Here is a 14,628-nt window from a genome sequence, read left to right as displayed (position 1 = left end):
GTTCAGTGCATCTCTCCCTCCCAAAATATTACCTTTATCCACAAGCTGCTCCATGTTCTGGTCCAGACTGACATGGGTGTCTGTCTCTGGTTTCCTGACTTGCTCTTCCATGGACATTTGGGGGGCTTTGCAAGATCCTTGTCGCACCATGTTGTCCAGTTCTTCAAATTCATCTCTCATATCAGGAGTGAGAAGATTGGAAGTTTTCAGAAGAGCGTACTGCTTTTGGGCTACATGAAGAGTCGCGATTGCTAGCCTGGAGTGAGAAAAAAAGAACAACTATGACTATTCAACTGGAGAGAGAACAATCTCTGAAAGATCATAGAATTCAGGGTAGAATTTTCTTTCCATCCACTCCCATAGAAAAAAGCAGTATTTCGTAAATGCTGACATGTCTGCAAAATTGACTGAACTAACAATGTATTCCGTATTCATAACAGGATATAAAATCCCAGGCTGAACAAGAAACCATTCACTCGCTCCTCGCATTGAACAGAAAGACACCAACTCACGTCTCCAGCTGTTTCTTGTCCATCTCCTGCAGCCAAGCGTTCAGCTTCTCCTGCTGTTCAACTGGATTTGAGGACCCCACGGAAAAATATCCAGGGTTTTTTCCTAGTTCCTGAATTTATGCAAGAAATACACATTGAATGAAATATGGAAATATGGCATATACGGGTATATTATACAGGAGATGCTAAAAGGCACCAGTCACATTCAAGGCCCACACCATTGGCTGAGTTGCTGTGACATCATGCAGCATTCTTCACTGCCATAAATACTAATAGGAAAGGAACATCCATTGTATGTCAGACAGGCACCCTTCAGCATACATGCCAGCTCATGATGGGCAAGTGCCACAGCCCTTTGATAAAAAGGATGCCCATTCAGGCCTTCTTGTCAATGCTGCAATTGAAAGGGTATAAGAACCATTACTGTTTCTTACTCCCTCCAATTTTCAGCATGATTGGGAGGAAAAGCTTGTGTTGCCTTTGCTATTCTTGCCAAGAGCTTGGAAGAAAAAGCAGAGGCCCTTAAGTGGGTTTGGAGATGATAAAGAGTAGCAGGAATTTTTTTTCCACTGATAGGAACAGCCAAAGATAGAAATGAAAGGAGTTACGTGCTCTTAATTTAGAGCAGCATTTCTCAACCTGGAGGTCACAAGATCATATTTCTGATGGTCTCATGAACCCATGTCCCTCCAGTATTTTCTGTTGGTCATGGGAGTTTGTGTGCCAAGTTTGGCTCTTTGATTGTAGGTAAACTATAAATCCCAGCAACTACAAATCCCAAATGTCAAGATCTATTTCCCAAACTCCACCAGTGTTCACATTTGGGCATATTGAGTATTCATGCCAAGTTTGGTCCAGATCCATCACTGTTTGAACCACAACTCCCAAATTCAAGGTCATGGGAGTTTGGTGAGCCAAGTTTGGTTCAATTCCATTGTCGGTGGAGTTCAGAATGCTCTTTGATTGTAGATTAACTATAAATCACAGCAGCTACAACTCTCAAATGACAAAATCAATCCCATCCCAACTCCATCAGAATTCAAATTTGGGCATGGGTATTTGTGCCAAATTTGGTCTGGTGAATGAAAATACATCCTGAATATCAGATATTTACATTACGATTCATAACAGTAGCAAAATTACAGTTATGAAGTAGTAATGAAAATAATTGTATGGTTGGGGTCACCACAACATGAGGAACTGTATTCAGGGGTTGAAGCATTAGGAAGGTTGATATGTAGGATGTGTTTTCATTCACTGGACCAAATTTGGCACAAATACCCAATATGCCCAAATGTAAGTACTTGTAGGGTTGGGAGGGGATTAATTTTGTCACTTGGGAGTTGTAGTTGCTGGAGTTTATAGTTCACTTACAATCAAAGAGCACATAGAACTCCAATGACCTACAGAAAATACTGGAAGGGTTGGTTAGCATTGACCTTGGATTTTGGAGTTGTAGTTCACGTACATCCAGAGAGCACTGTGAACTCCAAACAATTATGGATCTGGACCAAACTTGGCAAGAATACTCAGTATGCCCAAATTTGAACACTGGTGGAGTTTGGAGAAAATAGACTTTGACATTTGGGAGTTGTAATTGCTGAAATTTATAGTTCACCTATACTCAAAGAGCCCCTTGAACCCCACCAATGATAGAATTGGGCTAAACTTCCCACACAGAACCCCCATAGCCAACAGAAAATACTGGAGAAATTTGGGTTCCTAAGACCATTCGAAATATGTGTTTTCTGATGGTCTTTGGTGACCCCTCTGAAACCCCCCATGCGACCTCCCCAGGGGTCCCGGCCCCCAGGTTGAGAAACACTGCTCTAACTGTTAGATATTGACTGCCCCAGAAAATACTCCAGTAACATTTTTCTATTACCTGCTCCATGTGGCTTCTTCCTGAGCAGGAGGCACTAGCATTTTGTTTCAATAACTGCAGGATCACCTTTGTCTCACAATCCCCCTTAAGCTGCACTTCAGAACCCACAGCATCTTCCTTTGACCTATGAAAAGCATAAGAGAATGTTATTAATTCCTCAGTTCCGGTTTGTTAGAAATTCCAGACATATCTTTGCCTTTTGTCTTGGGCACATTTTAATTTTGTTTATGATTTTGATGGTAGTATATAGTGAGGCATAAGATGGCATGTTGTTAGATTGTAACTCCCATCATCCTTCCAATTAAAACACCACTTCCTGCCTTATTTCTCCCTCCTTTGAAACTGCAGGCCCACCTGAGATATTCAACCTGGTGTTCAGGACTAGAAGAAACGACAGCAGGTGGTCCACAGGAATTAGGCTCTGGAATGCTTTGCTCATATGCACGGAGCCTCCCTCTTAAATCTGCCACCTAAAAAGAAAAACATTGTTTATTTCAGGTACAGCTGAAAATTCCCTCATAGGCTAGACATAAGTGGGTCTCCAGTCTGCAATTTTCATCATGCTCAAATTGCACAGTCATTAGCAAACAATTCTGGGGGTGCAATGGTTTAAATCCTCGTGCTGCTGAACTGCTGGCCTGAAGGTTGGAAGTTTGAATCTGTGGGGTGGGGTGAGCTCCTACTGTCAGCCCTAGCTCCTGCCAACCTAGCAGTCCAAAAACATGCAAATGTGAGAAGATAAATAGGTATTGCTTTGGTGGGAAAGGCAAAAGATGCTCCAAGCAGTTATGCCGGCCACACAACCAGGAGGTGACAATGCAGGCTCCTCAGTTTGAAAATGGAGAAAAATACCTCCCCCAGAGTCAGAGATGAGAACCGCCTCCAGAGCCGGAAATGAAAGAAGCCTTTTCCTTTGTCTGTGTATGTGTGTCTCATTGTATTGTAACAAGGCATTGAATGTTTGCCTGTCTCTGTTTATATACTGTAATCCACTCTGAGTCCCTTCGGGGGGAAGGGAAGAATATAAATTATTATTATTATTATTATTATTATTATTATTATTATTATTATTATTATTCTGGGAATCACAGATTTGCACATTCTTGGCCTACATTTCTAATGGTGCATTTTCATGGCCAACGTCAAAACAGGGTGAATCTGGCTGAAATGTGGAGGAGTAATGGAACAGATTCCTCTCAGCCCTTGGACAAAAACACAATATGCACAATGGAACTTGCAAAGACACGTGCAAATAATACCACTGAGATGTCAGGGGCATAAAAAAGGTTCACAAATGCCATGTCAAAAGATGGTGTATCCCACTGGGATTAACAGTTATAAAACTCCACAACACAGCTGTAATTAACTAGTCTTCCAATGCTCTTCTTGGCATATTGGTCTATTACTTTCAGAATCCCTCATAGCCATGCTGGCTGGGGATATGGGATTCTGAGTGAAGAGTATTTGGAAAGTACCAAGCAAAGGAAAACTAAAGTCATCAGAAAGATCACAAGGACTTACTAGGGAAATCATGAAGCTTGCAAAAAAGAAGAAGAAGAAGAAGAAGAAGAAGAGGAGGAGGAGGAGGAGGAGGAGGAGGAAGAAGAGGAGGAAGAAGAAGAAGAAGAAGAAAAGAGCTCTTTCAGAACCACATGAAACAAAGGAAACTGCCTTACAAGTGAATTGGAAGATTGGATCATTTAGCTTAGCGTCACCCTATGTTGACTTGCAGCAGCTGTTGTATATCAGCCTTCTCAGCCTGTAATTGTGTCTGATGTTCATGATGGGAATGGGGATGATGTTCCTGATGGTAGGCCTGGGTCGGCTGGCAATGGAGAGGAGGGTTTGCCTGTGCCTGAGTTAGGCTCAGGCCCAGCAGGCTCAGGAAGATTCCCAAGGCCACATTCTTGGGAGAAGCCCTTCACAGCTTTTCTCAGATTTGTCAGGTGTGGAAGTTAATGAGAGCCAAGATAATGAAGGATAGATAGAAAGCAAAGTTTTTGTAAAGAGAGAGTGAGAGGCAAAGACTATGAGTTCATTTACAAGAAAAGAGAGATAAACAACCTTTACGTGGTAGTAAGGTCAAGAGAAATGCTTTCCTTTCGGTTTGGGATCTGGAAAAGCCTTATACTGAGTCATGGGAAAGAGTTGCTTCAGTTGGGTCAACGTTAGAATTTCATGACGGTCTAACTTTCAAGTGCTCTTAGTTTCATGTAGCAAGTGTTGTCAAGCTCCAGGCTGATATATGGGATTTTTCCTGCTGCCTTTTTTTACATGGATTTACATGCCTAGTTTCATGGATTTTTATGCACCTACGGATCTTGTTTTCTCTTGAAGCTTATGGACTATTTTATATATTGGAACTTTGCTGTTTTACTATTTTTTACTGCTTTGCTTACATATATTCTTCAATAAGAAGGGGGCCGGGTTGTGGCGCATGCTGGTGAGCAGCCAGCTGCAATAAATCACTCTGACCAAGATGTCATGATTTCGAGGCCAGCCCGTGGCGGGGTGAGCACCTGACAATTAAAAATAAAAAAAAGCCCCTGCTCGTTGCTGACCTAGCAACTCGAAAGATAGTTGCATCTATCAAGTAGTAAATTAAGGTAACACTTATAAAGTGGGGAGGCTAATTTAACTAATTTACAACTCCATAAAAATCATCCAGCCGCCATTGGAATGAGGAAGTGCCATCGCAGTGGATGATGAAGCAGCTGCTCCCCCTGTGGCCGGAATCGAACATCCCCTCAGGAGAAGGTTAAATTGCCTCTGCGTCTGTCTCTGTCTTTGTTCTATGTGTATATGGCATTGAACGTTTGCCTTATATGTATATACAATGTGATCCGGCCTGAGTCCCCTTTGGGGTGAGAAGGGCGGAATATAAATACTGTAAATAAATAAATAAATAAACTGCTTCCTGATTTTACTAAGCTGGTGTGGTGTTTAAGGTCAGAGGTGTGCCAGCCCTGGTGTACAACAGCAGCTCTTTAGGTTTTCAGTTTTAACTAGTCCTCTCTGGAAATGCCAGGAATTGGGCCCAGGACTTTTGCATACAAAGAATTTGCTACTACATTGTCTCCTAACATCACTATGCCAAAAGAGCCTGGAACCGCAAGAAGGCCCATTTAAATTTTAAACGGGAAAGAAGCCAGTCCATGGGTGAGAACAATTCTCCGTGGTATGGCAACACTGCAATGGTCTGGGCTCGGACCTAAGGAAGTATTCTGACCTCAGCACTGTGAGACAATCTCTTCTTCAAAAACCAGAACTCCTTACCTCTGTTCTGAGCTGCTCACAGATGACAGCATATTGGCTGAGAGAGTAGTCCAAGCTCACTACATTTCTTTTCATCTGTAGAACAGGACAAAGTACAGTCATGAGAGATGCTGAATACTGCAAGGCTTAAACAAGTTACTCTGTTTTCTCATACAGATATTCCAGAATACTGTTTCTTGAAGATACATATAACTGTGGCAAATTTAGTGATTCCGAAAAATGGACTGCGGCTTGTTTCCTAATCTACCAGAGCTTGGATTATTGTCCGCAGTCTTCCCTAGCCAATATGGCCACTGATCATGGTGGCTGAGGGATTTTGAGAGTTGTCATCTGCAAATGTAACCATTCCAATATGTGTCCACAACTTGCCTCTTCCTGCCTAAATTAAAGAGCTGAGGATCTAGCAAATTCCAGTGAAGTGAAAGGAAGTCAAAATTGAACTTCTTGAAAATGAGGACCATTTGTTCAATAAATTCCAAACTTCTACTGAATTTGTGAGCTGTGTGACTTATAAGTAGTACATTCTTTGGTTTGAGGAGAAGACAGTTTAGAACCCTCTTTCCTAGCCAATATTGCTAGAAACGTGCTATTTTTGAAAACAAAAACAGGTTTGAAAGAGATAGAATTCTTTAGCCTGTGTTCAACTTATCAAAACACAGAATACACAGTCCGCACAATTGGAAATGAATATTGGAATGGTCTGATCTAGCGTTGCTTTTCCCATGAGACTCTTCCAGCATTCATTCCTACTATTTGCCAAAACAGATGTACAGACGGTGTGTATTCTTTGTTCACATAGATTAAACCAATGATGGACTGTGCGGCCTGTGATTGCAGAAATTGCTATGAAATGTATAACCTGGAATTATTGCTCTGTCATTTATAAAAACAAGTCTGTAGCACTACTATGAAAAAAAGTTGGGGCCAGGTGGCACAATGGTTTAAACACTTGTGCTGCTGAACTGCTGATCTGAAGGTTGGCACTGAATCCACGAGACGGGATGAGTTGCTGTCTGTCAGCCCTAGCCCTTACCAACCTAGCCGTTCAAAAACATGCAAATGTGAGTAGATAAATAGGTACCGCTTTGGCATGAAAAGGCAAAAGACGCTTCAAGCAATCTTGCCAGCCACATGATTAGGTGACAAAACAGGATCCTCGGCTTGAAAATGCAGAAAAAGCACCCCCCCAGAGCCAGAGATGAGTACTGCCTCCAGAAGCCAGAAATGAAAGGAGAAGCCTTGCCTTTGTTTATGTTTTTGTGTCTCATGTGATTGTAAAGGCACTGAATATTTGCCATAAATGTAAATGCTGTAAACCACTCTGGGACCCCTAGGGGAGAAGGGTGGAACATAAATAAATTGTATTTTTGTTGTTATTATTATTATTATTATTCAAATTATAAATGCAATTTTGCTTCCATTGCGGCTTTTGAAAAGCATGAAGTCCATATAATTCCAGCAAAGAGCAAAATACCATGGACATTAAATATATTGAGTACACGCAGACAACAACAACTACTACAATGTTTAGTCAATGAAACATTAAGTTCAAAAATCTATCTACGGTACGCACTAAAAGTTTGATTTCTTTAGCCCGGTTGGCATATTTGAGGGTGTTGTATGTGTCTTCATAGGAAAGCGCAGAAGGACTAATTGCAGCAATCATGATGGTTCGGCAGTTTCCACCAATCGAATCCTTTAGAAGGCGCGTGAGCTTGCTGTCCCGGTATGGAATATGGTTCTTTTTGCTCTGTAGACCAACAGAAAGAAAGAATATAAAATTAATTTCAAAAGAAAAAAGCCTGAAGAATCTTATAATTTTCTATAGTTACAGTAACAGTCCTATGCATGCATATTTTGGGCCAGAATTTCTGCAGAACTTTTTCCAAAAAACATTTCAATGCTATATTTTTCATGTCTAGCCATCTATATCTATATTTATATATAGTTGTCTGAGCTGCTGTACTTCGATCAATCATTTTATGCCGGCTAAATATGGATATGAACTTCAAGTTATTTTTCTGGGGAAGCATAGCATTGACAAACACTAGTGATCAGAAAAATAGACTAACAAATGCACTGCTTAACTTTTTTTTGTTTTGCAATTTTCCCCCTCCATCATAAGTGTAAATAATCTAGAAAAATATGACAAGTTGCCCATGTCCACAGACACATCCATCCTTCAGTAAAATAGAATGTTCTAGTAGTTGTCTGCAATAATATTTTTCTCAAACTGAAATGGGACTGATAAATAGTGCAGAGTGAGTAAAGTTGAAGGTACTACAGCTAAGCTTCAGCAAAAGGTAGTTCTATTATTGATATAAAATATAATAAAAGTACAGTTCTCTATGTTTCCACAAAAAGGAAAATAGTATTCAAGTTTAGTTATATTTAAAATATAAGGAATATATACTCTAAGCTATTTACATTATTACAAACATTCAAATAAACTAACATTCACATAAAGTTATTTCCACATAAAACTCTACATGCATTTGAATGCAAATTAAACATGTTAAATCAGAAAGAATTAATTTAGAAAATTATTTTTATATAAAATGTTCCAGTTTCAATTTTTCTATTAATCCCATGTTGCTACCAATGAGTAAAGCCCACTGAAAGGTTTTTTTCTGAGTAAACACACAGGATTGCAGTATAAGGTTTATAACTATACCCTCTTGTGGTAAAACTGAAGTACATCTTTTAAGGGGAAAATACTACATTTTAGGTGTGAATTTTTCCATAAATTTCATTCAGTTTTTTATATTTAAAAAGCAAAAACAGAATATTTAACTCCACAAACATTAAAGAGAAATATACATCTTGGCAACATTTCTTCAGAAAACCAATCCCTCTAGATTTAAGCAGGAATGTAACATTTCGGCTCATATGTTCTTGGAATGACTGCTATCATAACTCTACTTTGGTTATGCTGGCTGAGGCTGATGGGCTTTGCAGTCCAACATCATTTAGTAGACCACATGTTGCAAATACCTTCTAGACATATTTTAGCTGTACAGATTGGGGAATCTAGATTTTTCTGGGTTGAAAAACAGGCATTGTGTCATTAAATGGTTCATGGGAATCCTATAATCTTTTAAGATGTCAGTTATGACTCTTAGAGATGTCTAGAAGAGGACGCTTTCTGACCAAAAATGACCAAATCTGGAATAGAAGATCACAAAAACAGTGTTTGCCCTTTCCAGATATAGATGGACAATTTGTGATGGCAAATAATAACACTGTGCTTGGCATCATTCTCCACTTCACACCATTAGTTATTGGCTGCAGGAAGAGGACAATGCATCATGCTATGATGTCAGAGCTTGATGTATGACATCATCACACTTTGTATTGTCCTGTACCTGCAGCAGATAATTCATGCCATGAGAATTGACACATGTATTTAGATACGTAACGTAAAAGAAAAGGCAGTAAGAGATTAAAGTGATCATTTAATGATAAGATGAGCTTTCTTGGAGATTAAATCTGGAGCATGGATTTAACACACCAACATATGCCAAGAGACAGGGAAAGTCACAAAACTGTACCTTGGCATCAGCCAGGCTATTAATGACATTGATGAGGGCCAGCAGAGAGCGGTTGATGTTGGCACCTTCTCGGAGTCTCTCCCCCTTGGTGTTTGCTACAGAGGCCCGCTCAGATCCTGCCAAGTCTATCAGGCTCATCTTGGCCACCTGCAAGTTGTGAGTTGTGCCTATCATACAATCCTGCTGCTTCACATAGATCTGCAAAAAGGAAAACAATGCACTCATTAGGACAAATAGCATGACACTAGATTGTCCAAAGAACAGAAAAAGGAGCTTCTCATTGAACCTCTGGACTTGCTTCTTTCAAATCAGGAGATCTTCCCAATGCGGTGAATCTTAGAGAGCATTATTTCAGCATTTTAATGCAATTAGTCATCTTAAAAGTACCTTGCCAAAGTTCTGCTTGCATCTTGAGGGAGTAGAAACAACTCTACCCAAACAGCAATACACTTACATTGTAAACCCAAGGGATTAGAGATCAATCCCAACCTTAGCTGTGAACTGTTCTTGGTTTATTGCCACTTCCCAAGAGATGAGGCAAAGCAATGCTCCAGTATAATAAAAAAATCGAGTTGCTTTCCAATTACCAACTGCAATCAACTGGTAATACAACTCTTCCTATCATAAATAAATAAATAAATAAATAATACATCTGCCCTATTGGTTAATTTTTATTTCTATCTCACATTTTGCCCAGAATTTGAACTCAAAGCATCTTAAAAAAACATTTAGAGACCCAGATAAAAACACACAAATGTAATCGTATTCAGTTAATACAATCATTACCCATATTGATTTGAAATTAGGTCAGCTAAACAACAAGTGCTCCTCCAAAACTGCGCTATACCTCGGTTAACGGCACATGTCTTTTCTAACATTTCTTCATCAGAAAATTTGGTACCAGAAGCAAAAATAATATGGAAAGAATAAAAACGAGTTCTTACACCACCAAAACAAACAGCTCAGGATATTTTTTGTAATTCTATCTCATGTCTGTGTTTTATGCCTAAGGCACTGTATAAGTGTCATTTGAAAGCCGCCTTGAGTCTCCCTCAGGGTAGAGAAAGGCGGGATATAAATATGGTAAATAAAAAAAATAAAAATAAAAATAAACAATAAGCATGTGTGATATGAAGTGTGAGAAAATAGCCTTGCAGAAACAAATAAATTATCGAGGGGTCACCTGAAGGCTTCATTCTAAATGCAACAGGGGAAGATTTTTTTGTTCACTAGTTTTCATTTTTCTTATGATTTCTATTTTGGTGGTCAAACTAACAGAGCTGTACATTTTTAAACATGCTCACAATTTTTGTTGTTCACACACAACCATTAAGGCATTCTAGAGGCAACTGCTGTTTCTCTTTCCTACTGTAGACAAGCAAACATGACTACAGTAGGATCAGCTAGAGTAGACACTGCCCTTCTGAGCTCAAGCTTTGCTTATTGTGCATTGGTTACTTCAAATGCACTGCTTCAATCCTGCACTGAAAATCTGTTTCTCCAGCTAACCTTCATCATCCTGCCAATGCAGCTTTAAAATTTCAGCTAGACAATAGATGCAAAAGTGGGAAATATAATTTTTTTTGGTAAAAGCTTTATTATCGGAGGTTTCGTTAACTGAGGCATGGCTATAATTAAATATTGTTTTAAAGGCAGCATCTGAGCCCACAAAAAGAACAGAGTACAAGTAAACAATGGGCAAGAGCACAAATCCATTTAGTCTGGTATTTTATTTCTGACAGTAATAATAACAACAATAATAATAATTTTATTTCTTACCTGCCTTTCCTCATGGCTTCAGACAGGTTACAACAAAGGTAAAAACACATAATCAACTCAAACATTCTATAAAATACACATATTAACACATATTTCTATAAAATACATAGAACAAAGATTAAAACACAATACGCGAGTTTAAAATTAACAATTAAAACTGACTGGATAGGCCTGATAGGTCTTCAGATGGGTTTTAAATTCAGACAGCTCGGCTCTCTTCCAGCAGTAGTCTCACAAGTGCCAGAAGCCACTCTGGGTAACAGACTTGATGAAAAACAGTAATACCGAGGAAGGAAAGAACCCCCTTCTGACTGCAGTGCCTCCTAATTTGCTGTTAAATGTTGCAACAGACCATGTCACGCTTACCTGGAAGACTGCATGGGACCGTGAAGACGTGGCATTAATATCTGTGGAGTGCTGTGTACGGTTCAGATTTCCTTGCCTTAGCATCTCCAGGAGCTGGGCTGCAGTTTTTGGCTAAAAGGAGGCAGAAACACCAGAGAGAAAGAGATGATGCTGATGGAACATGTCCTACAGCCATGGCCAATGGGGAGAGGCTTCTTACTCACTTTCTCATTCACAAGGGCTGGGGAAGGACTGGGGCTGGGGAATGAACCTCTCTTAAGCAGGCAATGGGCTCTTTTATACAGCATATATATTAAATATACTCTGGCAAGTTAGGATGCTATTTCTAGCCCCTTCACACTCTCAGTTTGTTACTGGAAATAATAAGGCACACCACAAAGCTGATCACAGGAAGACTCTTACCTGCATTAAAAATCTAGGTGGCCTTTAAAAACAAACCTTGACATTTTTAGAACGTTGACTAGAGTGTCCCTTACCCAATTCTGCAAGTAAGTGGCATATCAAGAAACATCCTAGGAATGAGAATATATGATCTCCAGATGTTTTTGGATTTCTACTTCTATCAGTCCTGGCTAGGACATCCAGTGATAAAGATTGCAGTCCAACAACATCCAGAAGGCTCAAACTTCCCCATCTCTTGAGATCTATCATGGTTATCTGCTGTCCACCTTGTAAGAAGATCACTATGCCATCTTTCAGCTGCTCCCACAAGCCAGTGCTTCACATCTTTGGCGCCTCCATAATTCCACTTTGCCTTGTCCACTGCTCTATTTTTATCCCAAGTTTTCACAATCATTCACTACAGTCCTATCTCTAGTCCCAATTGTCCCCTAGCTATACAACCAAATTCAAGGACCTGATCTCTGCCATATTTTGTACATCATGTTGCATAGTCCTAAGACTGCAATCAATATTAAGCAGGAGTAATCCTACTTTTCCACGCATGGGGCGGGGTGGCAGTGGCTATTTCTTCTGATAAATCTCCAAGACTTTCTTGAAATCCTCCCAGTATTGTTCTCTCTTTGAGCCAATCATCATACCCACCTGATGAAAAGAAAGACCTTGTACCACAACTCCTTTCTCTGGGTCTTCCCGGATGGCTAACGGTCCCTTTGGGTCCAAGAGGTCATGGATTTGTTCATTATACACCTAAAAGAAAGAGTTAGGTTTCAGTTCATTTAGGTCAGCCTCTTGGAATCACTTCTTTTCTGATGCTCCAACTTCCGCCATGTATAGCTCTGAGCTTGACAATGTAATTTCCTGGATTAGAACTTCTTGAATTGCCATCCAACTAGTCATTAGACCTGCTAGATCAGTGGTTCCCAACTTGTGGTCCGTGGGCCACCAGTGGTCCACAAAAACTAAAATATGGTCTTCAGCCTCATCTTTACTACACCGTTGCAACGAGAATGACTGGTCTCACGAAACTATCTTATAGTGCCAAGGCAACGGGGATGCCAGGAAGGGAGAGACTGACTACCCACGAAAGGCACGGCAACAAGCCTCCTGACTGCTGCTTCACCTCCTCTTCCCTCCATCTGAGTATCGTTCTATGTGGTGTCTGGAAACAGGAGCACCTTGGTGGCTTTGTTTTTTAGGCCTGTTCCTTGGGTTATTCGCGGTGCTGATTCAGAAAATAGACCACATCAGCTCTAAATTATTAAACATGGTTTTCTGTGGGCAAGCAGATGGCGACCACTGGATGGCATATGTTCTGTATCAGAAACTAGAGCTGATGTGGTCTATCCAATGAAATTTTCTGAATCAGCACCACAAATAACCAAACCGAGTCTAAAGTTGACCAAAAACTGATTCGTAATGTTGCAGAGTGGCCCCTGGTCAAAGTGGTTCCTGGTCAAAGAAGGATTGGGAACCACTGTGCTAGATGAAGGATTCCAGGAGTTTTTGTCTCAAAAAGTAAAATTTCTAAGTGCAGATATATGTCCATCTTCCATATCCAAACAGCAAGAGATTTTCTTCCAATCTTTCAGCTAATCTTGCTTTAGAAGCCCAGAAAAACAAACACCAGACAAGGGACACATTCCTTTGTTATTGGCACTGAGAAAACGGACACTATATTGAGTAGGCATCTTTAAAAAAACGAGGGTGGCTCCTTTAGAGCAAAACAAAAGGTACAGTCTCCTCAAAAGGATCAAATTTGGAAGAGCTTTTCTACCTCTGCTCCCACTTACAATTGAAACAATCCAGGGCAATGTTTTTGCAATACCTGCACAATGGAAGTTCACTCCTGTTCAAGTTCATTAGGTTAAGAATTTAAGATTATTATTATTTTTTGAAATGCTTTCACTTAAGTTGGTGATGGGTACTGGTATGTTTTGCAGACAAGGGGAATGCCCACCAGTCAAAAAGAAATGTTAAAATTACAATGGCAAGCTTTAGGTGTATAGCAAGCATGTTATGAGTATTATGTGATTGTATTACTTCACTCGGAGCGAGAAAGGACAGGAAATGTAATCTCTGCAAGTAGGTACATATAAATCTAAACTGCAATTAGTTATGCCACACAGAAGAGTTCACATCTGTAATAATTAGAGCTGTAACATGTAACAGTGTAATTAGTTAGCTCAACCAGTTAAAAGGTTTTTACAGCACAATTGAATACATGTCTATTTTGAAGTCCTATTGTGTTCACTGAAGCATGTGCCCAGGTAAGTGGATATAGGATTGTTGTTTAAAAAATGAAGTACTTGGATGACTATTGGCTAGTGCTAGTATTTTCACTTCTGTTCCCCCAGTCCTCATCACCAAACCGAGGTGCAATTTTTCAGCAATATTTTTTAAAAAATATTTCTCAATAGGCAGGGAGAGAAGATTAATCACAATTGAGGATGAACATAGGCACATCTATAAGGCTCTTTAAACTGAGGACCGTCCAGCTGACTAAAGGGAGGAAAGGATGATTGAGAACAGATCTAATGTTTGATTTGAATCTGTGCATATTAAAGGGAATAATAACACTATATAACACGATTTTTGTTCCTGGGTTATAAATGTAATTTCCTAATTGGTTCTATTTAAAAAGTGGAATAAGTTTATTAAACTGCAAAAACTTTGTTTTTATCGGACATTCTGCAGTATATTTTGCTATAGCAGTGGTTCTGAACCTGTGGGCCGTGAGACCTAAATGGTCTGCGGCTCTGGATGATTAAATATGGTTTTCTGTGGGCGAGCAGAAGGCGACTACTGGATGGCGTATGTTCTGTATCAGAAACTAGAACTGATGTGGTCTATCCAATGA

The 14,628-nt window shown here is 39.8% G+C and overlaps 1 protein-coding gene across 1 annotated transcript in view; it reads right to left on the bottom strand.

Moving 5' to 3' along the window:
* kif18b (kinesin family member 18B) overlaps positions 1-14,628 on the bottom strand; it is a 32,233-nt gene that overhangs the window by 4,762 nt on the left and 12,843 nt on the right. Inside the window, exons 4-12 of the mRNA XM_008113223.3 lie at positions 12,414-12,518; positions 11,370-11,480; positions 9,225-9,422; positions 7,247-7,423; positions 5,674-5,748; positions 2,752-2,867; positions 2,398-2,521; positions 513-622; positions 33-256 (exon numbers count right to left, since the gene is read on the bottom strand). Coding sequence (XP_008111430.2) covers positions 33-256; positions 513-622; positions 2,398-2,521; positions 2,752-2,867; positions 5,674-5,748; positions 7,247-7,423; positions 9,225-9,422; positions 11,370-11,480; positions 12,414-12,518 — 1,240 coding nt within the window. The remainder of the gene's footprint in view (positions 1-32; positions 257-512; positions 623-2,397; positions 2,522-2,751; positions 2,868-5,673; positions 5,749-7,246; positions 7,424-9,224; positions 9,423-11,369; positions 11,481-12,413; positions 12,519-14,628) is intronic.

Source organism: Anolis carolinensis, chromosome 6, assembly GCF_035594765.1.
Source record: "Anolis carolinensis isolate JA03-04 chromosome 6, rAnoCar3.1.pri, whole genome shotgun sequence".
Classification (NCBI taxonomy): Eukaryota; Metazoa; Chordata; class Lepidosauria; order Squamata; family Dactyloidae; genus Anolis; species Anolis carolinensis.
The sequence above is the reverse complement of the archived record's forward strand: the minus strand, read 5'-3'. Positions and strand labels throughout refer to the sequence as shown.